Source organism: Saccostrea echinata, unplaced genomic scaffold, assembly GCF_033153115.1.
Source record: "Saccostrea echinata isolate AGI-Se365-2 ecotype Australia unplaced genomic scaffold, CSIRO_AGI_Sech_v1 ptg000064l, whole genome shotgun sequence".
NCBI classification, from domain to species: Eukaryota; Metazoa; Mollusca; class Bivalvia; order Ostreida; family Ostreidae; genus Saccostrea; species Saccostrea echinata.
The window spans coordinates 888,183-912,027 of record NW_026889813.1 but is presented as its reverse complement, the minus strand read 5'-3'; the positions used below and the strand labels follow the sequence as shown (position 1 = coordinate 912,027).

General features: G+C 32.8%; 2 protein-coding genes across 5 annotated transcripts; both read left to right on the top strand.

Annotated features, from left to right (window-relative positions):
- The first annotated feature begins 419 nt into the window (after positions 1 to 419).
- Positions 420 to 8,556, top strand: LOC133175963 (uncharacterized). 4 transcript variants are annotated; one of them, XM_061311116.1, is made up of 8 exons: positions 420 to 533; positions 4,257 to 4,444; positions 4,711 to 4,820; positions 5,452 to 5,508; positions 5,705 to 5,815; positions 6,186 to 6,350; positions 7,229 to 7,279; positions 7,369 to 8,556. In XM_061311116.1, the coding sequence occupies exons 2-7, from the start codon at positions 4,273 to 4,275 to the stop codon at positions 7,274 to 7,276; spliced, it is 663 nt and encodes a 220-aa protein (XP_061167100.1). In that variant the 5' UTR covers positions 420 to 533; positions 4,257 to 4,272; the 3' UTR covers positions 7,277 to 7,279; positions 7,369 to 8,556. The 4 variants fall into 4 exon arrangements, with proteins under 4 accessions (XP_061167100.1, XP_061167103.1, XP_061167099.1 ...); XM_061311119.1 differs by lacking the exon at positions 7,229 to 7,279 and having other exon boundaries at positions 7,539 to 8,556; XM_061311115.1 differs by having other exon boundaries at positions 7,229 to 8,556.
- An 8,101-nt stretch (positions 8,557 to 16,657) lies between these two features.
- Positions 16,658 to 19,674, top strand: LOC133175968 (G patch domain-containing protein 11-like). Its single transcript, XM_061311128.1, has one exon. The coding sequence runs from the start codon at positions 16,687 to 16,689 to the stop codon at positions 17,467 to 17,469; it is 783 nt and encodes a 260-aa protein (XP_061167112.1). The 5' UTR covers positions 16,658 to 16,686; the 3' UTR covers positions 17,470 to 19,674.
- The last annotated feature ends 4,171 nt before the right edge of the window (positions 19,675 to 23,845 follow it).

Genomic DNA, 23,845 nt, shown 5'->3' with positions numbered 1-23,845 from the left:
TGATTTTGATAATTTTTGTTTAATTTGCCTTGCAATACATTCATCGGTTTGTATATGAATAAAAAAAAACAAGCAGCTCCGCTTAATGACTAAAATTATACATTAACATCAACAAATTATTTTTAATTTTTGATAAATGAATTTACCGGAGAGCATTATCTTGACCGGTTTTAACCTTTATATAATTTTGGATAAGTTGTTCCCGATCTTTTTTCATTGTGTAAATAAAATTATTTTGGGTCTTGATGTAAATAAACCTTAGTTAATATATTTTGAATATGAAAACATATAAAAAAGATTATATAAGTAATTTGATAAATCTGAAAATACAGAATTTGTTTATTTTAATTCCATTCATGTATGGCACGAGTTGTTTTGTCCTGAACGACCCTTTATTTCACATGACATTTGAGTGGTTCATCAACTTCTTATTTAAAATTGAGTTCACATGACAGATACAGTATAGTCTGCTTAGCGTCGAGTTGTAATTAATACAGAACCATAAAGGTCAAGTACTTCGTCATGAATCTACCGTAAGTTAGAGTTGTTCTATTTTTTTTTTCTATTTTATAGACTTAATTAATGTACGGGGCTGGGTTCAGGCACCGGGTTGTCTTAATTTCCTTTATGTATGACCTAATATTTTCATGGTTCTTTATATAATATATCATAAATCATCGAGCATACCTAGAGACAACACTCAATAATAACTTCAGGGATTTATCAGTACCTTCTCAGGGGCCGAAATTCGGCCCCATTCCCAATTGAAAATGAGTTCATTTTTTCCCAATTTGGCAGTATTTTTTCCCAATTGGTGAAAAATGCTTTTATATTTAATTATCTTGGAAAAACACTAAGTAAAATTGTCATAATGTCTGTAATTTTCATCTATTTAACTTGTTTAGCAAAGCTACGGTCAAAACACCTGTTTTAAAAACACTGAAAAAACATCGCCAACTTTTAATCCGTTTTTTTCCTCCGTTTTTTCTGAAAATAGTGATATTGTGTTATTATATAGATTTATTAAGTTATTTCTACCTACTCAATTGATCTATGAGTGAATGGTAAGGACTGTAGGCATTATTTCAAATAGAAAAATATATTTTCAATGCATAATAATACATATTAAAAGAGGACTTTGAGAAAATGTGTACTTCTTATAATTTTTTGCAGGAGGTTTATAATCAGATTCTATAATGACCTAAATTGGAATCTCATACACACATGTACTACCCTAAGTTGTATAAACACTTTGTACTCTTTGAAGTCAATTTTAATTTTATAAGTCTATTATTCATAATTGATCTTGTATGATGTTGGATCCTGATTGAATTGTCTGTTTGGTTGCCCAAATTAGAGTTCATGCTGAAATGTTAAATGAATTACACCTGAATATATGATTTAAGCAACATTTTTAATTTTTCCCAATTTCAACAAAAAGCTGATAATTTTTTCCCAATTCCCCAAAAATGGCGTTTCCCAAAATAGGCTGATAAATCCCTGATAACACAGGGTCTTGAAATACGGGGCACCCTTACTTATTTTTACCACAAGGTATCTAATTCAATTTCAGACATCTCGGCCTAACGACACCTCGGCCCGTCATGCTTGACATCTCGGCCCTGATAGGTTGGCCCAAGATTGTTGACACGTCGGCCCATATAAAAAAACACCTCGGCCCAAGCAAAATTTTATGATGGAAAAAAGTTACAGATAAACCTAGATAGAATGTTCTCTAACTCAGTGCATTTACTATGAAAAATCCTGAGAGTTCCAAATGTCAACATAGTGTGTAAATTTGAAACGAGTAAAAAACATTGGTGAAAATGTGTTGAATTCTTCCAATATATGGATTCAATATTTAGATGAAAGGTATTTACAGTCTCAGAAAGGTTTGTTATGATTAATTTGACAGTTATTTTCAATGCAACTTCATTAATTTTCTCCAAAATCGTTTCGGAGCGATGCTGCAATTTTCTGCTACATTACGGGCATACGGGAGGCATTCTAACTGTGGTGAGGGCTGTCCCAAGACACAGTTAGATTATTCTAACTAAGATGAACCCAGCATTTGAATTGATAATATTTGTTTAATTATTCTTTCTGACGATTCAACGATTTTTTTTTTTCAAAATAAAAAAAGGGGGAGGGTCTTTGATAGATAATTCCAACTTAATTAGATTAATCTTTCATTTACATCTATTTCTTGTGGAAAATGTAATATTTTTTTGATATCATGGTTGCAACTGTTATTCTTGTATTTCACAAAAAAAAAATGAAAGACACTTAGTCTATATTGTTTATATAGATCTAAATGTCTGTATAAATTATCACGTATAAAGCTATATGTTTTAAAAACACGTAAAATAAATGGCATTATTGGTCTGTACACTTGTACTTCATTGTATTTCTTTTTCTTTTTTGAAAACCACACTAATTCTTGCTTTGATACAAGTAGCCTAGACAAAAGGAAAAAAAAACAGACTTGAGCTAATTAAACTGACGATAATAAATTTATGAATGGAAGTGTTTTTCTAATGAAATATGAGAGAAAATGTTCAATAGATGTAATGTCTTTAATAACTTTATCCGAATTAAGCCTGCTCGTAATTGAACTCACACATATGACACTCACATGACCCTCCAAAGAATGTGCCACGGCATTTTGTTTCTTTATCAATTAGCACTTTATAATTATAGTAGCATTGTCTTATCATTCCTTGAGTATCGTCAATGTGCTCGGGAAAGGTCTTTTTTTAAAAATCTTGATAATTTATTAATGTAGTTTTTTCCAATCAACCAGTCCCAAAAGTGGAAATATATATATTTTGCTTGGGCCGAGGTGTCTTATGCATGGGCCGACCTGTCTTAAATCTTGGGCCGACCCATCTGAGCCAAGATGTCAATGGACCGAGGTGTCGTTGGGCCGATGTGTCTGACATTCTTTCAGGCACCCCACCTTCAAGCTCGTATTTGGTTAATACATGTATATCAATCATTAACCTACTTTAAAATGACATCATTCACTTTGAGAAAATTTTTTTGTCAAATAAATCTTTTCAGATGTCTCTGGTCAGCCTCTTTATTGTAAACCACTCATTTATTCCTCAAAAATTACCTTGATACATATTAAGACTTCTGATGGGATACAAAACTTTCGGTTAGGGTTATAAATGAAAGGTAAAACCAGAGACCTCAGAATGGAATACTTTTTCAGGAAAAAAAAGTGTAGGGTCGGGAATTTGGCTGAAAAAAATAGGATGGGTCGGGCAACCGGAAATACACATTTTTTTTTTTTTTTTGGCCTGAAAACTGGTATAAAGTATAATATGGGAGAAGGGATCTAACGAGCCGCCATTAATACCTCAGTGCCTTGCTTCAAACTTCCAGAAGTTTGATTTTTGTTCAAAAAATTAATGAAAAAGTCTAGTTAGTCAAAAGGCAGAATATTGTTCGTTATTGTCATAAATAAATCATTTATCTAACTTCAAAGAATTAGGTTGCAATCATTAATACATTTATTTATCATTTTTCTTAAGCAGTTTTCTTACAATACCTTGATTTTTATGCACTCACTTGACATCTGTTGCACTCTATCTTAACGTAACATTTAAAAATATAACTGCTTCTGGTCACTCTCACAACATTTGAATGACTGTTGATCATTCTCGGGATCGGATAGATCAGTTTTCACCATCAATTAGCCGCAGAGTTCAATCAGGTCAGCCATATTTGATTCCATAAGCTACAAGTAATATTATCCAATTTTGGCTTAAGACCCTGTTAAATAATACTTGATACATAAAATTCTTGTATGCTTTACGTCCCATCAAGAATATTTAATGTTGGAATGCTACTAATTGCTAGTAGAAGGCTGCAAATTTGGACCTGTACAAAGTCAGCATTTACTGTGACATGGGATCTCAGTTTATACAGCGTCCTTGGTATACTTTTATTTAAAAAAAAGAATATTTTGAAAATCTTTCAAAATGCTATTCCCCCTACATTGTACAGTACCAACGAGTGTTTCAAATCTGGGTGCTACTTTTCTCTTCCTTTGTTTTAAGTACAAACCAGAAAAGAAGTGTATATCTTGAGTGTTTCAGTGGCTATTTTATCAGGCAAAAATCATTGCAGAGGAAACATATTATGCCTAATTTAAAACATGTACATGCATGTACGTACAGCTGTTGGATCGCTTCTCAATGTTAATACGCAGAATATGCAGTATGTTCTTAATCTTATTTTTTAATTAGGGAATGACAGAGAACCATGAGGGATAACATTAACACAGACACTGTACCAGACACTGGTATAATAACAGTGGAGACAGAGGAGGTAGACGAGATCCACTTTGGACACATTCCCCAAACTCCCTCACACAGCTGGCCAAAAGCAATAGGAATTGTACAGATTTGCAGTGGATTTCTTACTACTATATTAGGTAATGACTACACCAAAATAATACCAGACACTGATTTCTTTAAATTTTACATATTGAAAGTGTTTTGGGTATACATAAATTCTCTCTTTCCTGAAGAATCACCAGCCAAGAAACAAAGTGCACACTACAATGAAAAATTTTGAATTCATATGAATTTTTAATAGTCTAATGAATTGTGGGCTGTAAGACTTTCCTTTCACATTGTTATGGTTCAAACCTTTGTATATTACTAATCGATATTTATTATTTTTGACTTCTTTTTTCAGCTGTATTGGAGATTTTTTATTTGCCCCTTGTAAATGAACTGGATAATCCATACCCTCTGTTCTTGGGACCTAGAAATTGCTATGGAGCAGGTCTCCTGGCAGGTGCATTTGTAAGTTTTGTTTTCATCCGCAACTGTACATACTAACAAACATTGTGGAATCATTTCAAACTATAAATGAAGAGAAATCTTAATGGCAAGTTAAATTTTATGCAGACATTTAACACATTCATTGTTAGCATCAGTCCCTGCGACTTATTTGGTGATTGCTTCAAGACAATAAAAGCAGTTACAAGTACCAGTGGCAGACCCCCCCCCCCACACACACACCCCCTCTTTCTGGTTTGAACATATTTTATTGTAGTTTCTAATTACAAAGGGATTGGGCACAAGTTCTAAAAACTTATTATGCCCTCTCCCTAATTACGCCCTCTCCCCTCTTTCTATCTCCAATATGAAAATTAAGAAATATTAGTAGATACAACTTACGCTGTTAAACTCATATTTACTTCATATTTATTATTGTGAGTTAATCATTTTAATTTTGCAAGTACTCCCTTCCCCTTAAACCTTACATCCCTGAATCCCCCACCCTACTGCACCATTCACTTGATAAAAGCAAAATATATCATTTTAAAAATTATTGAAGTTGATAAGTTGCTAGTGAATGTGATTTGGAATTTTTTTTAGTGGAAAAAAAATCTTAGAAGTATTTCAGAATGCTTCTGATTTCTGGTTTCAGATGGTGTTATTGGGCAGTACTGCAGTTAGGGCCTCCATTAGTAAAAGAGCAACCTCGGTATGCATGATTTTTAAACAGAGTTATATATATCAGTTCTTTCTGTTATGATCTGTATTTGTATGTAGAAGACTATGATTCTATAAATTTATGAATATATTCTACAATGTCAATTCAAAAAGAAAAAAATCCTGTTGAATGTGTATTACTGCTGTTATTAGATAAAATGTAAGGAAGTCCTTTTTTTTTTTTACAGATAAAGAAGTTTTTTTCCTTGACTTTGTTTACATTGGTGTTGTACACAGGAATTACTTTGTTTCTGATCGTGGGCTATGCCAAACATTGGACTTCAAAGGATGCCAATAATGTCAGTAACTAACAGGAAGTCAAAATAATAAGAGGTTGAAACATTAGGGTTAAAGTGTAAATAATTAGTTCTATTAATCTATTCATTTATACCTTTAAAAATGAGGAAGGGATTTGACAATTAGTTTCTGGCCTTGAATAGTGAATATGGTGATTAAAATTGAAAAAAAAATAAGTATCAGAAATTGATAAACTGTTTCACTGGTTAATTTTGCTAATGATTTCACCCTTTTCAATGTCTTGTTGAATTCACCTTATGTTGAATTTGCCTACTGATGACAAAGGCAAAAAGGATGAAAATAAAAAGGAGAGAAAGTTTTCCTGTATACATTATATATTTCTGTTTTTTTACAAGGTTCTTTTGTTTACAGGGGGACAATTATTTGTATGAGATACACATTTTTGTGACAATCAGTACTATCATGGGACTTATATTTGCTGTGACAGCATTCGTACAGTATTATGAACTTGTGTGTTTTGGAGAATACAACTTACACCATTCCCTTCTTCTCTGCCTCCTACCCTGTATATTTCGAGTAAGTCTGCCATTTTTTAAAGGGAACGTTTGGTCAGAATTTTAATTTTTATATATATAAAACTGCACCTCTCATATAAAAAGAAAAGCAGCATTCTATAGCATTGCACTGCTAATAACAGCAGTTAAATTTGATATTGATTGCTTAATTGGACCAGCATGGGGAAATCCTTATCATGGCGGCTGCTGACGAACTGGAGGAACTTTAATTGTCCATAATCTTATTGATTTAACATTATTTCAAATATTAAATACTCTGCAAAACCTGCATTTTTTCTCCAATGGCAAATAGTCTACAGTAAGTCAGATCAGCATGATTAAACATTTAACATTCACTGCTAAGAAATATGCAGGCTCATTCACTGCAGTTGATATTGGCAACTGCACTTGCTTCTAAGAAAATTGACAACAAACTTTATAACTGTATTTCTTCAACATTTTTTTTTTCAGAACAGAAGGTAAATCTTTCCTGAACTGTATTCTCATTACAGTATGCAGCTACATGTATGGCCATAATCTTATTGATTTAACATTATTTCAAATATTAAATACTCTGCAAAACCTGCATTTTTTCTCCAATGGCAAATAGTCTACAGTAAGTCAGATCAGCATGATTAAACATTTAACATTCACTGCTAAGAAATATGCAGGCTCATTCACTGCAGTTGATATTGGCAACTGCACTTGCTTCTAAGAAAATTGACAACAAACTTTATAACTGTATTTCTTCAACATTTTTTTTTTCAGAACAGAAGGTAAATCTTTCCTGAACTGTATTCTCATTACAGTATGCAGCTACATGTATGGCCATATGGCTTTAACTTGAACTCCTAGCTGAGTTAGTACTAGTTGCTAATTGCTTTTCTCTTTTCCTCACAGAGACCCCCGAGTCCATCTCTTGAAAGCCTTGCCAGTAATCCAATCTGATGACAAACATTTCTTTGGAAAATGAATTTTATTATTTTCCACTGTCTGCCAAAACTGGCAGTGATAATTAGCTTGCTAAAGACCAGGCTAAAAAATTGCTTCAGCAAATTTATAGTGCTTTTCTGATATGCATAATACATTACTTGTTTTAACTCTTGCATTGATATCAGTGTAATAATGATTTTCTGCATTTTATTTAAATGAATATTTATTGAATATGTGGAGCTCTCTATTCAGATGCTCTAGATTTTTTTTTATACAGTCTCGTGTTGAAGACCACAGATACCAAGGATATTAATTTATTATTTTGTAAGTAAAGACAATTTATGAAATCATACACTGTATGGCAATTCAAATTATACATATATATTTATGTAGATTATGTACCATATTTATCCAATTTTGGATACAGAACTAGTCCAAATATGCATTGTACTATAATTTGTGATTCTGATATTTCTTTTTATAACATTATTGTAATGTACAATTCTTTTACTAAAAACTTTCTGAAGCACATGTGTACCATTTCTAAGAAAGACACAATGTAAGTGTACATCTTTCTTTTTATAAAAGAAACAAGGGCATTTGATTTACAGTCTAGTTTTGGCTATCGTGTTGTGTATTATATGAGAATATGTACTATGCAAATAAATGCACCAAAACGTTAAGCTAGAATCTGTGTAATATTACATGTACATGTATATGATATTTTCTTTCTGAAGAAAAATTGTACCAGTCTCTATCCTTGAAAATATGTATAACTCGGTTACAGTGAACACACTAATAATGAAATCACATTATAGCAAAGTGGTTTTCATTCCCTGTATGCTAAAAAAGTATCAACTTGTTGGATATACCAAACTGATAGAGAATCATATTTGTTCCTGACACTTTGCTTTAAACATGTTTTACTGTACATGTGTATCCACTGTAGTATGCCTAATCAAACACTGATAGATTATGTCTGCTACCAAAATGGTATTTGATTAGTGTTTTGTTATTCTGATAACCTATATAAGCTACACATGGACTAGGCAGAATTTTTTTCCATGTATATAGATCTGAAACTAATTAATATCTCAGTTATTTGATGGAGTCACATTTTGACTCGTGGTGTAATATAATGCCCCATAAGCTGCTCATAAACTGCAGGTACTCAGATTAAACAGTTCTAAAGGTAGCACACATATGGGGTAATTTATTAGCTGTTACAATAATTTGTGAGACTGCATGTTTGATTATTTCATAATTTACATGAATAAATATGAAATTTTAACAAAGAGAGTGTTACTTATCTATAAGAATATTTTGAGGGAAGGGAGTTGAAAGTCATGATAAACTTGCAAAACTGCAAATAAAATCTGTATAAGTTTTCTTCAGACTACATTTTTGATAGGAATAAATAACTAGTTAATTTTATGTATTATGTTTGTTAATGATAACATTCAGTTTGCAATATCCTCATTATAATTAAATATGCTAAGTAATGCCCCTATAAATGTATTATGGATGAGCTATTATGACATTATAAATTTTCATGTGAAATCTGGATGCCTTCTAGACCAAAGATTTCATCCTTGAAATTGTGTTTAAATCTAGTTTCTATATATGCAAATAATTTAGGACTGATGAAAATGGTCATGATTTTATTTCGTCAAAAACTTATACATACTTTGCAAATATGGCTATGTCTTGTAATCAGCAGTTCATACTGGCCATTGTTCCTAAAGTAGAAAGTTGTTCTTTATTTAGCTCACCTGAGAAAGGCTCAAGTGAGCTTTTCAAATCAAAATGTGTCTGTCATATCATCATCGTTGTTGTAAACTTTTCACAATTTCATTTTCTTCTCCAAAGCCACAGGGCTGATTTCAACCAAACTTGCCAAAAAGCATTCTTGGATGGGGAAGATTCAAGTTTATTCAAATGTAGAGCCATGCTCTCATTTAAGGGAAGATGGGAAAGAAATAGTGAAAATTTGATGGCATTTAAAAATCGTCTCAGAAACCACTAGATTTGAAAAGATGAAACTTGTGAGATACCATCCTCAGATATTGCTGATTCAAATTTATTCAAATCTTAGTTGTAGGTTGGGGCCACAATAGGGGATGAAATTTAAACATGGGAATTTATGGTGAATATCTTTAAAAAATCTCAAGAATAGCAGGAATCATGATTAGTCTAATCTGCAAGCATTCACTGGTAGTCTCCTTATTTGGGATAGGATGAGACATAATAGGGGGTCAATAATTTAAGATCAAGATCATGTTCCCTGGGGGTAGGGTGGGGCCACAATGGGGGATCAAAGTTTTACATAGGAATATATAGGAAAAAATCTTTAAAATAACTTCTAAAGAATAGCAAAGTCATGTTTAGTCATATTGATATGGAAGCATCCTCAGATAGTGTAGAATGAAGTTTGTACAAATCATGGCCCCTGGGGTAGGGAGGGGCCCAAATGGGGGATCAAATTTTTATGTAGGAAAAAATTGAAAAATCTTTTTCTCTAGAACAGCAAAGCCATGATTAGTCATTTTGATAGGAAGGCATTCTCAGATAGTGAAGAATCAAGTTTGTACAAATCATGGCCCCAGAGGGTAGGGAGGGGCCCAAATGGGGGATCAGATTTTTACACAGGAATATATAGGGAAAAATCTTTTTCTCAAAAATAGCAAAGCCATCATTAGTCATTTTGATATGGAGGACTTCTCAGGTAGTGTACATTTGTAGATTCAAGTTTGTAATGATGACCCCTGGGAAGGGTGGGGCCATAATGGGGGATCAAAGTTTTACATAGGAATATATGGGAAAAAACTTTAAAAATCTTCTGCTCAAGAACAGCAAAGCCATTTTGTTATATTGATATGGAAGCATATTCCTCAGGTAGTTTAAAATTCAATCCCCCACCTCCATGTAAACTTTTCAATACTGAACTGATTTGTGCTTTTTCTAAGCCAATGTGCTCAGGTGAGGGATGTGGCCCATGGGCATCTTGTTGAGAAATACGTTGTATGTGACAGTAGATTGATTGTACAAGCATTCTGTAAAGAATAATATTACTTAAGCTGCATTGACAAGGGAAAAAAGGTTAAATGAGTACTCGACTCTCGTCCGACTAAAGCCCCCAATTATTCGGCTAGCCAAGTGAAATTGATATCCCTAGTTATAGTATGATTTTTTTTTAATTAAGAAAGAGCAATAATTTAAACGTTAAGTGCCTGTGGTGTAGCTGAATGAATAGGAGGAAAATGTGCAATTAATAATGACTATGAAGCCCAATGCAGTTCATATTTGATTTCATTGTCTTGAAGACTGGACTTTGAAAAAAAAAACACCTCTGTAATCTTTTGTTGAAGCAGAAGTATGTTAGATACATGCTGTTTTGAAAATAAACGAGGGACTTTTTCTCTCTTTTTTTCAAATGGAGTCAAATTTCACCCACTACTTTCACATTTTATCTATTATAGCATAATCACACACACACTCACCCTCACACACACACAGAAAAAACAATAAATAAAAAAAATTAGAAATTTGATTGATGATTTGAATTAAATATTTCACCATAGATTAAAATATAAACTAGCATTAGTTAATTGTCTATAAACTATTTTTCTCAACAAAAGATTTTAATTTTTCTTTATTTTGAATGAGGACACTTAAAAAAAAAGGGGGGGGAGGGAGGTAAACTTTTTAGCTCACCTGAGCTGAAAGCTCAAGTGAGCTTTTCTGATCACCTGTTGTCTGTTGTTGCCTGTAAACTTTTCACATTTTCAACTTCTCAAGAACCAGTGGGCCAGTTTTAACCAAAGTTGGTACAAAGCATCCTTGGGTGAATGGGGAGTTTAAATTGTTCAAATAAAGGGCCAAGCCCCCTTTCAAGTTGAGTTAATCAAGAAAGGACAAAATAGGGTGGGGTTATTAAAAAATCTTCTTCTCAAAAACCACTGGTCCAGAACAGCTGAAACTTATGTGAAAGCCTCCTGAGGTAGTGTAGATACAAAATTGTTTGCATAATGCCTAACCTCCCCCTCCCCCAGGGTAGAGGGTTGGGCCACAATAGGGAATCAAAGTTTTACATTGAAATATATAGCAAAAATCTCTTCTTCTCAAGAACTACTGGGCTAGAAAAAGTGAAACTTATGTGGAAGCCTCCTGAGGAAGTGTGGATTTTAAATTGTTCAAATTGTAGCCCCTTGGGGTAGGGTGGGGCCACAATAGGGAATCAAAGTTTTACATTGAAATATATAGGACAAATTTTTAAAAATCTTCTTCTCAAGAACCGCTGGGCCAGAAAAGCTGAAACTTATGTGGAAGCTTCCTGGGGTAGTGCAGATTCTAAATCGTTCAAATCATGCCCCCCCCCCCCAAGGTTATGGTGGGGCCACAATAGGGAATCAAAGTTTAACATTGAAATATATAGTAAAAATCTTTAAAAATTTTCTTCTCAATAACCACTTAACCAGAAAAGCTGAAATCTATATGATTCCTGAGTTAGTGTAGTTTTTAAATTGTTCAAATTATGACACCCCCCCCCCCGGCTACGGTGGGACCAAAATAAGGGGGGGGGGGAAATCTAGTGAAGAACAGCAGGGCCAAAGTCATTCAGGTGAGCATTTTGGCCCATGGTCCTCTTGTTTATTGAAACTCTTGTGACGTTAAGATCATTATGACGTCAAAATTTCCAAAGGTGTAGGCAATAGATGTTCTTTTACGACAGATTTTAAATTGGCGGAAATATTTTCGAAACGGGATGAATATTTGCGATCAGGTTAGTGATTTAATTCATTGTGGAATATAGTTTGCATTTACATGTATTTAAATATATTGCAACTTTCATTTTAATGTAATTGTTATCGGACTGAAATTTAAGATAGGAAATAAGAGTTTTTGAGGGTATTTGGCTGCTATTTTGGAACTCAGAAAAAGAAAATACTGAGTAGGTGAAATGGGACTTTGTTTAAATAGAGAAATAAAGAAGCTTTACGTCTATTTCTATTTCCTTTCCATCAGTATTTGATCAATTGTGTTTTAGAGAATATATATGTGCACTATTATGTACATGTTCATGATTTTCTTTAATTTTAGCATTATTATAATATTCTTTTATTTTTAATAAATTTGAACTGGGGCAATTGGTTATATATAGCTAGGCACAGCAGCGAAATTTTGACCACTATTGCATACGGGGTTCAGTAAATTCACTAAATATGTGTAGTAAGTGTGTTTGAATTACCAGTAAGTTTACGAAATTACATAAATTTTACATTTAGATGATAGATCACTAATTCGTCACAATTCATTTGACGTCACGATATCGACTATGACGTCAGTATGTTTGATGTTTTTGACAACGCATTTTATTCTGCAGAAGTTAAAATGCACGTCCTGAAAAACTATTAGTGCTAATTTAACCAGGTTAGTTATCAGGCCAATAACAGACCAAATACATGTATTTATACATTTATTACAATTTCAGTATACACGTACATATATGTGTTTTTTACAGAGTAAATTTGTAAATAAAGTTAACATCCTCCAAGTAACTGGGTATTTAGAGAACTGATATCTACTGATACAGCTAACGTCACAGTACCCATTATTGCCAAGTACCCATTATTGCCGATTTACGTTTTTACGATTAAAAATCTTTCTAACGGTAGTTTATTTTAATTTTTATGCAAGATACGTAAATTACATAATTTTTTCAAGCTACCGAGCGTTCCACAGAAGGAAAAAGTTGTAAAACAAAAATAAACTCACCGGCGACAAGTCAAACATGTGAAAACATACACAATAGCGGTCGTGCGACAGAACATGCCATAGGATTTTCGGCTAAACGTGCACTTTCATGACAGGATCAGTCATGTTTGGGTCAAAATCCATTAAATATTTTCCTGTATGCAATGATACTAAACGAAAATATCCAAGATAATATTTCTACTTCACAATATTTCACGAATAGTACGATGAGTACGAAGCGTCTGCTATACGACGCCATTTTTATTGCAACCGGGAGCGGATCAAACATCCACCCCACGCACCTGTTATAATAACTCTTTCATAGGTTATTTTTATTTATTGAACTTTGCTATGATCGCTCCCCCAATTATGTAGACCATTTCTAATGTAACATAACAAGATGTATGTGTCTTTTTTCTTTCTTTTTTTAAATAATTTTTTGTTATTTATAAATAGGCCTATCACACCCTGTTACCGGCAACTGGGACTGCCGATGCAACTGGGACGACAGACGGCAAAGTTGTTTTTCGCTATGACAGAGACCTGATTTTTATCATATATTTGACTATTTATAACATTTATTTACAAACGTATGGTGGTTGTCCGTCTTGACTATACCATAAACTATTTTCCTGTAGAATATAAAATTATGATTTCTTATTAAAACAAAATAAGAGCAGAATAAAGTCAAATTTCAATCGTCGTTCAAGAAAATTTGGTCAAACTGAGCTCATATAATTAAAACTACTACTCCACGGTCACATTTCTTGTTGTATATATTAATAAATTTAGGCTTTTAACGACATAACCGCAAACTGTGGATAGTCTTTGTTGTTTAATAAGTGTGCCGCAAGTACTTGATTTTGGTGGATCAATATATTTTGGCTGTCGTATACAACAGACGGGGCAAACAATGACAGCAGATTCAAAACAGAATTTGGCAATCGGAAACAGTGGATACGATTTTTAATAAAACATAAAGTTACTGTGTCTTATTAAGCTTCAAATTTCGGAAAACATTTTTTTTTTGTTGCTGTAAATATTGGTCGTACATATAGTATTTGCTATACGACAGTTACTGAATCAAACTTTTCATTAAGTACCAACATGAACATGTTTTAAGACGGTCCATTGGTCATTTAAGAGTCGCAAAAAAGATGAGCGTACTTGGCGTGCGATCTGCAAGAATCGTGTACGAAACATGGTTTAGAAGTCCACGATTTGGTAAGCTGACCATAAGTGGACAGACCTTACAAAGTTACACACATAGGAAAATGTTTAGATTTACATTGAAATAGCTTGCTAATTTGAAATAATTTAGTAATAGTTACGAATAACACAGTAACACTTCTTATAAATAATGAACACCTAACAGGATAATAGGGTATGATATATGAAATGAAGTTTCAGTAGGTTTGAAAAATTGCTTTCGCTCCCTGTGCAACTGAACCAAAATTTATCTTTTTTAAAACTTATATTGGGAAATTTGGAATTTCCCTATCTATTTTTGGTCCAATGTAGAATAAATAATTCCTTATATTGACCTGGAAGGTCACGTTCAGGTCAATATAACATAGTATTTTTCTAACATTGTTGGATCTCAGCCAATCAGAGAGATGGGAATTATTCAATCATATAATAAGTTTTTGTTTTAGCTCATCTGAGCATGGCTCAAGTAAGCGTTTCTGATCAAAGGGTGTCAGGCATCCGTCTGTCGTGTATATCTGTCGTCTGTATTTTTTTTTTTTTTTTTTTTTTTTTTTTTTACGTTTTCGACTTCTTTTTCAAGAAACAGTGGGTCAATTTCAGCCAAACTCCTTCAAATGAAGGCCCATACTCTCTTTCACGGGAGATAATTAAGAATTATAGTTGAAATTTTAATGTCGCATGTTTTAAAAATCTTCTCAAGAATGACTGGGCGAGAAAAGAGGAAATGAATGTGAATGCTTTACTAGTATTGCATAGTGTAGATTTTTTTTTTCAAACCACGACCCCCGAGTTTAGGGCGGGGCCATAATCGGTGTTTAGAATTTTACACAGGAATATAAATATAGAAAAATTTCTTTTTAAATCTTCTACTCACGAACAACAAATCCTCGATTAGTCACATTTACTAGTATATACGGAAGCATCCTTATGTAGTATAGTTTAAATTTGTTCAGTTCATAACCTTTGGGGTAGGGTAGGGCCTTAATATATTATCAAACTTTTACATGGGAATATAAGGGGAAAAATCTGCCGGAGGACAGCAGGACCATATAGTAACTAAGGTAAGCGATGTGACCCATGGGCATCTTGTTAAATCTTTAAATGTTCCAAACTATAATTATCCTTTAAGTGATTCCAATATATATCGTTGCTAAGTAGAACTCAACATATTGGTGATGACAACATCGAAAACTAAAATAAAATAAAGTTGTTACCGATTGCCATCATCTGTCGTCAGTGTTTGCCATGTTAACATCCATCTGCTGTTCAAGACAGCCAAAAGATCTTGACCCACCAAAGTCAAGCGCTCGTAGCACACTTTTTAAACAACACAGACTATCCATATTTTGCAGTTATGTCGTTAAGAGCCTAAATTTATTATATACAACAAGAAATGTGACCGTGGAGTAGCAGTTTTAATTATTTTAAGCTCAGTTTGACCAAATTTTCTTGAACGACGATTGAAATTTGACTTTATTCTGTTCTTATTTTCTTTTAATAAGAAATCATAGTTTTATATTCTACAGGAAAATAGTTTATGGTATGGTCAAGACGGAAAACCACCATACGTTAGTAAATGAATGTTATATATAGTCAAAAATACGATAAAAATCAGGTTTCTGTCATAGCGAAAAACAACTTTGCCATCTGTCGTCCCAGTTGCATCGGCAGTCCCAGTTGCCGGTAATAGGGTGTGTATAGTGCGTTTTGCTTTGCGAAATATGAATCTTTGGGGGGGGGGGGGTAAATGTTAACATCCTCCAAATAGCTGGGTATTTAGAGAGCTGATATCTACTGATACAGTTAAAAAAAATCTTTAAGGTTCTCCACTTAACATATGACCGGCGATTTACATTTATCTTTTTTTACGTTTATCTTTTGTTATCTCTTCAGCTACTGGTACATTTCGTGAGGCATACGTAAGAATTGCCATACAAATGTTAACATAATTGAAGAAACGTAGTTTTTACTAAGCTGATATCTACTGATATTACTGATCAGATGTAAACTTCCTCATAGGTTTTTCATATCATCTGACATTGAAGTTACTAAGATATCTGTAGTGATATCTTCAGTATTAGAACTTTGTGTGTGTGTGATATAATGCAAGATTGCGATACAAATGTTTTTTTAATTATTGTTTTTTTTTTACTTGATTAAATGTTTAATGTCATTCAAAGACAATATTTTCTATTCCTTCTATGATATGACAAAACATGAACACAAGGCAAATTGTGACAACAAACCAACAGACAGACAAACTACAAATGTTGACATCATTGAAGTAACTGGGTTCTTACTTTTAAATATGTGTGTCGAAGGGAGAGAGGCCCTATCATCTTTCTCTCTGTGTGTGTTTAACTATTAACAAATACCGGAAAATTTACATCCTATCAAATGTATTTTCTGTTTAGCGTGCATACCCACCTTCCTACTATTTTATCAACCTGAAAACGTTAAAAATGTCAGAGGACGAAGATTACATGTCCGAGAGTTTCTTGCAAAATCTCGAAGACAAAAGACCCGGGCTTGTGTTTTCTTCAAAGACGTCACGAGCTCACAGACAGGAAAAGAAGAAAAGGGAGAAAGATGACCAAAATCGAGCCAAACCCAAGAAAGTTTTAGAGACAGAAAAACGAGAAGAGGGTTTAAACTCGGCCATTCCCAGTGATAACAAGGGCTTTGCCTTACTTTCAAAAATGGGATACAAACCGGGTATGGCAATTGGAAAGAAAGGAGAAGGACGCTCTGAACCGGTTCCTATTGAGTTAAAGGCGGGAAGAGGTGGACTTGGCAGAGATAATGAAGTCAAAAGGAAATTAGAAGACTTTAGGGTGAAGTCGGCAATAGCACAAGAAAAAAGGCAAAAAGTCATGTCAGAAGCAAAACAAAACTTTGTTGGTCGAATGAGTAATAAGTTTTCAGAACAAAGAGCAAAAAGTGATCTGTATAAAAGTCAGAAAGTGTGTGCTGATCTTGATGTAAGAATTAATTTAACGGAACCCGAGAGACACTTCTTTTGGCCGGATTCTTACAAAAAACAAGATGAAAGTGATGAAGAGTCAATTGAATATGAAGAAACTGAGGAAGATTTACTCTTGAGTAGTGTAGAACAATTAGAAATTTTAACAAATTATCTAAGAACAAGACATTTGTATTGCGTTTGGTGTGGGACTGCTTATGAAGATACCCAAGACCTTGAAACCAATTGTCCTGGTAACACAGCAGATCTTCATGATGATTAAATGAACAGTCTCTGTACAAATGTTTTTATTAACGTACATTTAACTAAATTATATTGACTTTATAAGTAAAAAATAGAAAATAACTTTTTCATATTATTTTGTATCATGCATTGCAACCATCATGATCCTTTACCAAAATGACTTGACTTGCACACATTTTTATCATACATATACATGTAATTTGCCTTAGGCCTTACATGAAAAAAAAAATCCAGAATCATGCCACATGCGTAAATGTGCAATATTGTAATTTCAAAGTGCATTTTCATATTTTTTTGAAAACAAAATTATGTCTTTGGTACATCTTTCTTTCTTTTTTAAATCAAGTTTTATATTAAAAAAAAAACTTTTTTATTATTCCACTTCTTCCATATTGAAATGTCTGACTGGTATTTGCTGATATGTTGACCTTGGTGAGATCAAATTCTCCAGAGGAACTAAATCTGTAATATCTTGATATATACAGGATGAGAATCTCTCTGCTCTTCCATTAATAAAGAGGTCAGAAAAATCCAAAGTTGTATGGTAAAAAACGCTTGATTCCCTTATATTGTTGAGTTCGGTGTTACGTGGCAGTGTGAAGATATAAGAATGCCGTCTTTGATGCTTAAATCTGAAAGAAAAAAATTCATTTTCGGTGCAAATGGCTGACTTAAGAACAATAGTTATTAGTTTTTCTGCTTAGATCGATCCCAATAACTAAATTACATTTTGAAACAGTTTTCAAATTGCTGTCTCTTATGTGTGTTGGTTGGAATTAAGACACTTTTTCAATTAGTATGTGGTTTGACAGGTGGTTGAATAAAGAAGTAGATATTATTCAAATGAGCAGCAAATGCAATTTATGTTTTAGGTGAATCAACACAAAAATATATAAAGGTACATTAAGAATATTCAGTAGAGTGTTGTTATAATGTGCTACTAAAGATAACCTTAATTTTTATACCCCTGCAAACAAAGTTTAGTAGGGGTATATTGGAATCAGCATGTCCGTCTGTCTGTAGACGAGATTTTGTCCGGACCATTTCTTGGAAACAGTTGCAAGGATTTGTCTGAAATTTGTACACTTATGAAGGTGTGCACCTGGTATTTTCATCATGATTGGATAATTTTATTTACATTTTGCAGGTGTTTTTTTTTTTCATTTTTATTGTGTGGTTTTGTCAGGATTTTTTCCCAGAGACTATTGCATAGATTTGTATGAAAATTTGTACACTTATTATTTACCATATGAAAATGTGCATTTTCAACATTATTTGATAATTTTTCTTCATTTTACAGGTGATTTTTTTTAAAATATATATATATTTTTATTGATTTAGTCATTTCGGATTCATGTCTAAGGTTTGAGACATAGAATCTAGAACATCTGTACAAAAATGTGAACTACAGCTTAAAACTACTCATTAGAACTAAAAAATCACAAAGTATTAAAAACAGTTTTTACATGTGTAAATCCATTTGTCCCTTGGGAGTAATGAGTGGACATGCATCCAGTTAAAGATTAATTAATAAGTTCAGTGTGTGAAGCTGTTGGGGCATCTCTGATCAAGCAGGTCTTATCTATATCTCCTGGGAATTGGGCAGAAAGAAATAAAGATCTTTGTTGTCTAAGTCTCTTAATTGTAATTTATGTCTGTCAAAATACATAGTTACTGGAACCACCCTTTTATTTTTAAAATGAGTTTGATATAAAGGTATTAAGATCAATTTGATTTTGTATATGTAATTAATTATGAGATTTTTTTTTCAACAATCAATTTGCAGAGTGTCATGTCTCACAAAGATGACAGATAGTTGCAAACTATTTTTTCAATGTAATTATTAGTATTGATGTTTTATTAGGCTGCACCTTAGTTTCATTCATTAAAAAATATAATGAGTAATTAAATTTTCACTCTAAATGTTTAAGCAAATTGTGAACACCTCTCACATCTAGAAAACATTAGTGATTTGGTACCTTCTCTGAAAAAACCCAGTGGGGGGTATTTGTCCCTTTTGGACAGTTCTAGTTTTTCTTACATCTAATTCCATACATGTATATTTCATTAATTTCTTTTTTTCCATGCGGTGAAAGAATGATATGATTTTTAGAGCAGATATGTTGTTCAATTGTGCATGCCATAAAAATATTGCTGTGCACAGATATTGTAAAAGTCTGTTTTTAGTAGCTGTATTTTAATTCATTAAACTGAAATATAAGTTGATGAGTGTTTTGAACCCATTCATGATTGACTTAATGTATTGAAAGCTCCGATTACAAAAAAAAATGTTATGGTTAAAGGAAAAAAAAGTATGAGATTAATATGTAAATGTGAAATAAAGGAAATCATACAAATAGCACTTTAAAAAAATGCTCCATCCGTATTAAAAAAAAAAAATACAAATTACTTTTCCCCAGTGTACTCATTGGTACATGAATTACCTCTCTTTCCTTTCACGCAAAAAGGCAACAGAAACAAGTACCAACAGGAAGGCTAAAATGGCAATGAAGAGTTCCCGGATGTACCTGAAAACTGTTACTTTGAATTATTACTATGCATCTATTAGATTGACACAGGTGTTAATTTCGAGCTACGTCTCTCTCTCTCTCTCCTCCTGGCTAAGGAAGCAAGAATGACGATCAGGATGACGATTAATGAGATGGAGTAAAAATGTGAGGGCAACTGCCAACAAGGCAAGAGTGAGGGCAAAAATGTGAGAGGATAAGGGTAGAAATGCAAAATAAGGAAGCAAAAGAACTACGCTTGCTACTAAAATTTAACTTTTTTGAATGCAAAGTAGACCTCATTAGTAATTGATTAATAATTATACCACCAGTGAAAAACCGCGTTAACAGCTCTTCATTACAAATCTTTTTATAAGGGGAGAGGGAAGTTAAAAAAATCTATTCAAACCAGGCTTTAAAGCATCACCGGATTTGAAAATGCTTATAGATATGGATATATGACCCTTAAATCTTTCTGTATGTTTTAACTTAATATGCAAAATTAACCACAAAGAATGATAAAGTATAATTTCGTAGTTGTAATATCGTTAGAAATTGGTAATAAAATTAACATTTCCGCCGTGTTTTTATCTGTAAATAGATCTATACCCCCCCCCCCCCCTCGGTGAAACAACAATTTAAGCTTCGGTACGTATGAATTTGTTAAATAGCAATCCGTAATACCTACAAGAAAGGAATTTTTGATTAAGGGGGCGGGGTTGAAGTGTTTTGAAAATATTTTCCGTTCTCCATTGATTTCCTTAGTGAAGTACTCAAATTTTAACACAAATAGTAGAGTCATCTCTCTGTTTTCCAAAATATGTTATAGTTAGGGAAAATTTATGTAATTAACTTTTTAACTTTTGAAAACTGACTTGGAGCTAGGCGACAGAACAATACTATCATTCGCAGCTCTCTTGTCAGCACAATTTCTCACATTTTTGCCCCTGATTTCCCCCACTGTCGTCTTTACAGTGTTGCCCTATTTGTCTCTTCCTCAATATACTAATGTAGAAACAGAATGTGGGCCTAGCTGCTGAGTAAACATCACAGCGTGTACAAATACTCTTAAAATGCTGTGGTAAGACAGATGTATAGTATTCCTAGAAATGTGTTGAGAATTTCTTGTAATACATTTATATTTTTCTAAAATATTTCACTAATAACAAAACATATGTTAAGGTTACTTTTATATTTGATGACTTTTTCCCTTACTTTCTTATGATACATGCTTTTTTCATGGATAACCTCTCATTTTATTTTCTTACGTTGTCGGCCGTTGTTTCAAAGAGTGCTTTTGAGAACAGAAAACCTATTTAAATATTTCTGAAACACTGTATTCACTATCTATATATTTAAAAAAATGTATCCTTAAAAAATTCTTAATAACTTTTTGAAACACTACATATATTGTACTTCAATCATCATGCATGCTATATTTAACACAAATTTGGGAAAATACGCGGAGATGTCTGATTATATTCTCCGTTTTTAACCTCTCAGCGGATAATTGAAATGCACTTGCAAGTACCATTATTTTTCTCTTCCTGTTTGCAGGGTAAACATGCTTTTGATGTCAAAGCACCTGCTGGCAATGAGACCATGTCTACAAAAAATGAACTCAGTTATTAATGCCGTTATAATATTGTGAACATTTATTTTATGAAATTCCAAAAAAGTTCCTAGAAAAGTTGTCTTACAACGTTCAGTGACATTGTTCACATCTGACGATAAGTTTGCAATGGGGATTATTTTTGTGGTTAAGTTGTTCTGCGTTGTGGTTGTTGTAGAGTTAAATTTATTCAACTCAAATTCTTCCACAGAAGCATCTGTATTATTTAAATTTTCTTCTTGGTAATCATAAGGGGTGGACAGTACTCTCTCAACATCCTCTGCCTTCACATCAGTAATGTTTAGAACGCTCTGAGTAGTTCCAGCTGAAGCCAAGCTTGAAGTATTTGTGTAACTTTGATTGTAGAACTCCTTTGAATCTGTGAAGGATTCCACTATAAAATTGTGCATTTAGTTAAGATTTGTTTGAATATTCACTTGATGAATAATCACTGGTGAACAAAAATGATTTTTCATCAAGCGTCATGTACACAGTCAAACTTTGTTATCTCAACAAAACTTTAAATCTATGTGGATTGGGAAAAAATTTATAAGGTCAAGTGAAATTTTTCATAGAAGTATATTTTTTCACGTAGCTGAACATGTATAAGTACGGAAGCCCGTTGAGGCCAGTTGAAAGAAAGAAATATTTTTTATTGCGTTTAAACGCAAAAATTATTGCGTATAAACGCAAAAGATTGCGTTTGATCGCAATATATATTGCATTGAAACGCAAAACACTTTGAGTTTAATCGCAAAAGATTGCGATTAAACGCAATAATCTTTGCGTTTAAAAGCAATAATCCTTCTTTTAAGGATTCGTTTTGCATTTAAACATAATGATACTGTAGTTTTAAAATTAGACATTGATCAATAAGTCAAAGCTTATATATGATTAATATGATACGACATTTCAAAGTACCGTTTGGTTCTGTGTATTTTTGCAAAAATTTTCCAGTTTGTGAAAATTGTAGTTAAACAATCGCATCTTAACAACCAGAATGTCTTGAACGTATTAGAACCCAACACTCTTAATGAAGCCTTTGATCAATTGCCTACGTATCACAACTAATTAAGAACGTTTCAGTGGTATTAATAAAAACTTGTCAATTTTACATCGATCAATCTGTTTTCGTTTGATTTTGATCTCAAATGATTCCATCACCTATGTTCTTGTGTTTACTGTATGCAACCGTAGGAAAGGTTGAAAATATACATTTAAGTCTAAATACTTCTTCATGTTGTACCTAATTCCAACATTTCATAAGTCTATGGAACGCCAAATTAACATATATTCAAATATTTGTACCTATCTTCAAATAATTGTACCTATCTTCAAATAATTGTACCTATCTTCAAATGAATTGAAGATAGGTACAATTGAATTAAAGATAGGTACAATTGAATTGAAGATAGGTGTAAATAATTATACCTATCTCTAAATAATTATACCTAGGTACAAATAAATTATACCTATCTTTAATGGAATTACACCTATCTTCAATTCAATTAAAGATAGGTTCAATTGAATTATACCTATCTCTAATTCATTTGAAGATAGGTATAATTGATTTAAAGATAGGTACAACTGATTTGAAGATAAGTACAATTGATTTGAAGATAGGTACAATTAGAACATATCCACAAAGGATTTGAAGATAGGTACAATTCAATTATACCTAGGTTCAATTCGTTTTGTGTTATTGAAAATAATGAACGCTCCCTTGGAGACAATATTGAACATGGAGGGAAACGCACAGAGCATACAGAGCGACGAAACGAGGATGAAAGGAGAAAAAAAGGTATGTTAAAATGTGCAAAAATCATTATATACTTATCAAAATACACATGTATGTCAATAAGTGAGCGAAAAAATATATATAATAATACCCGAGTACCCCGAAAGTGTCGGAGATCGGTAGACGTAACGGAAATGACGTATAATGAAGGGAGTAGTTATTATTGCCAATATCTTAGTAATTAAAGATAGGTTCAATTCAATGGTACCTATCTTTAAATCAATTATACCTATCTTCAATTCATTGCATTTGTACCTATATCTTCAAATCAATTGTACCTATCTTCAAATGAATTAAAGATAGGTATAATTGAATTATACCTATCTCTAATTCATTTGAAGATAGGTACAATTGATCTAAAGATAGGTACAATTCATTTGAAGATAAAAATATGTTAATTTGGCGTTCCATATAAGTCCTTTCCTGAACCCATTTATACATGAGTTAAACTTTGTGACCGCAACGTGGGGGATAGTAT

Bases quoted from the DNA above. Each gene is read 5' to 3' on its own strand.
- LOC133175968 (XM_061311128.1), top strand. From the start codon at position 16,687: ATGTCAGAGGACGAAGATTACATGTCCGAGAGTTTCTTGCAAAATCTC.
- LOC133175963 (XM_061311116.1), top strand. From the start codon at position 4,273: ATGAGGGATAACATTAACACAGACACTGTACCAGACACTGGTATAATA. The intron at 4,445-4,710 runs GTAATGACTACA...TTCTTTTTTCAG, and splicing joins ATTTCTTACTACTATATTAG to CTGTATTGGAGATTTTTTAT. The intron at 5,509-5,704 runs GTATGCATGATT...TTTTTTTTACAG, and splicing joins TTAGTAAAAGAGCAACCTCG to ATAAAGAAGTTTTTTTCCTT.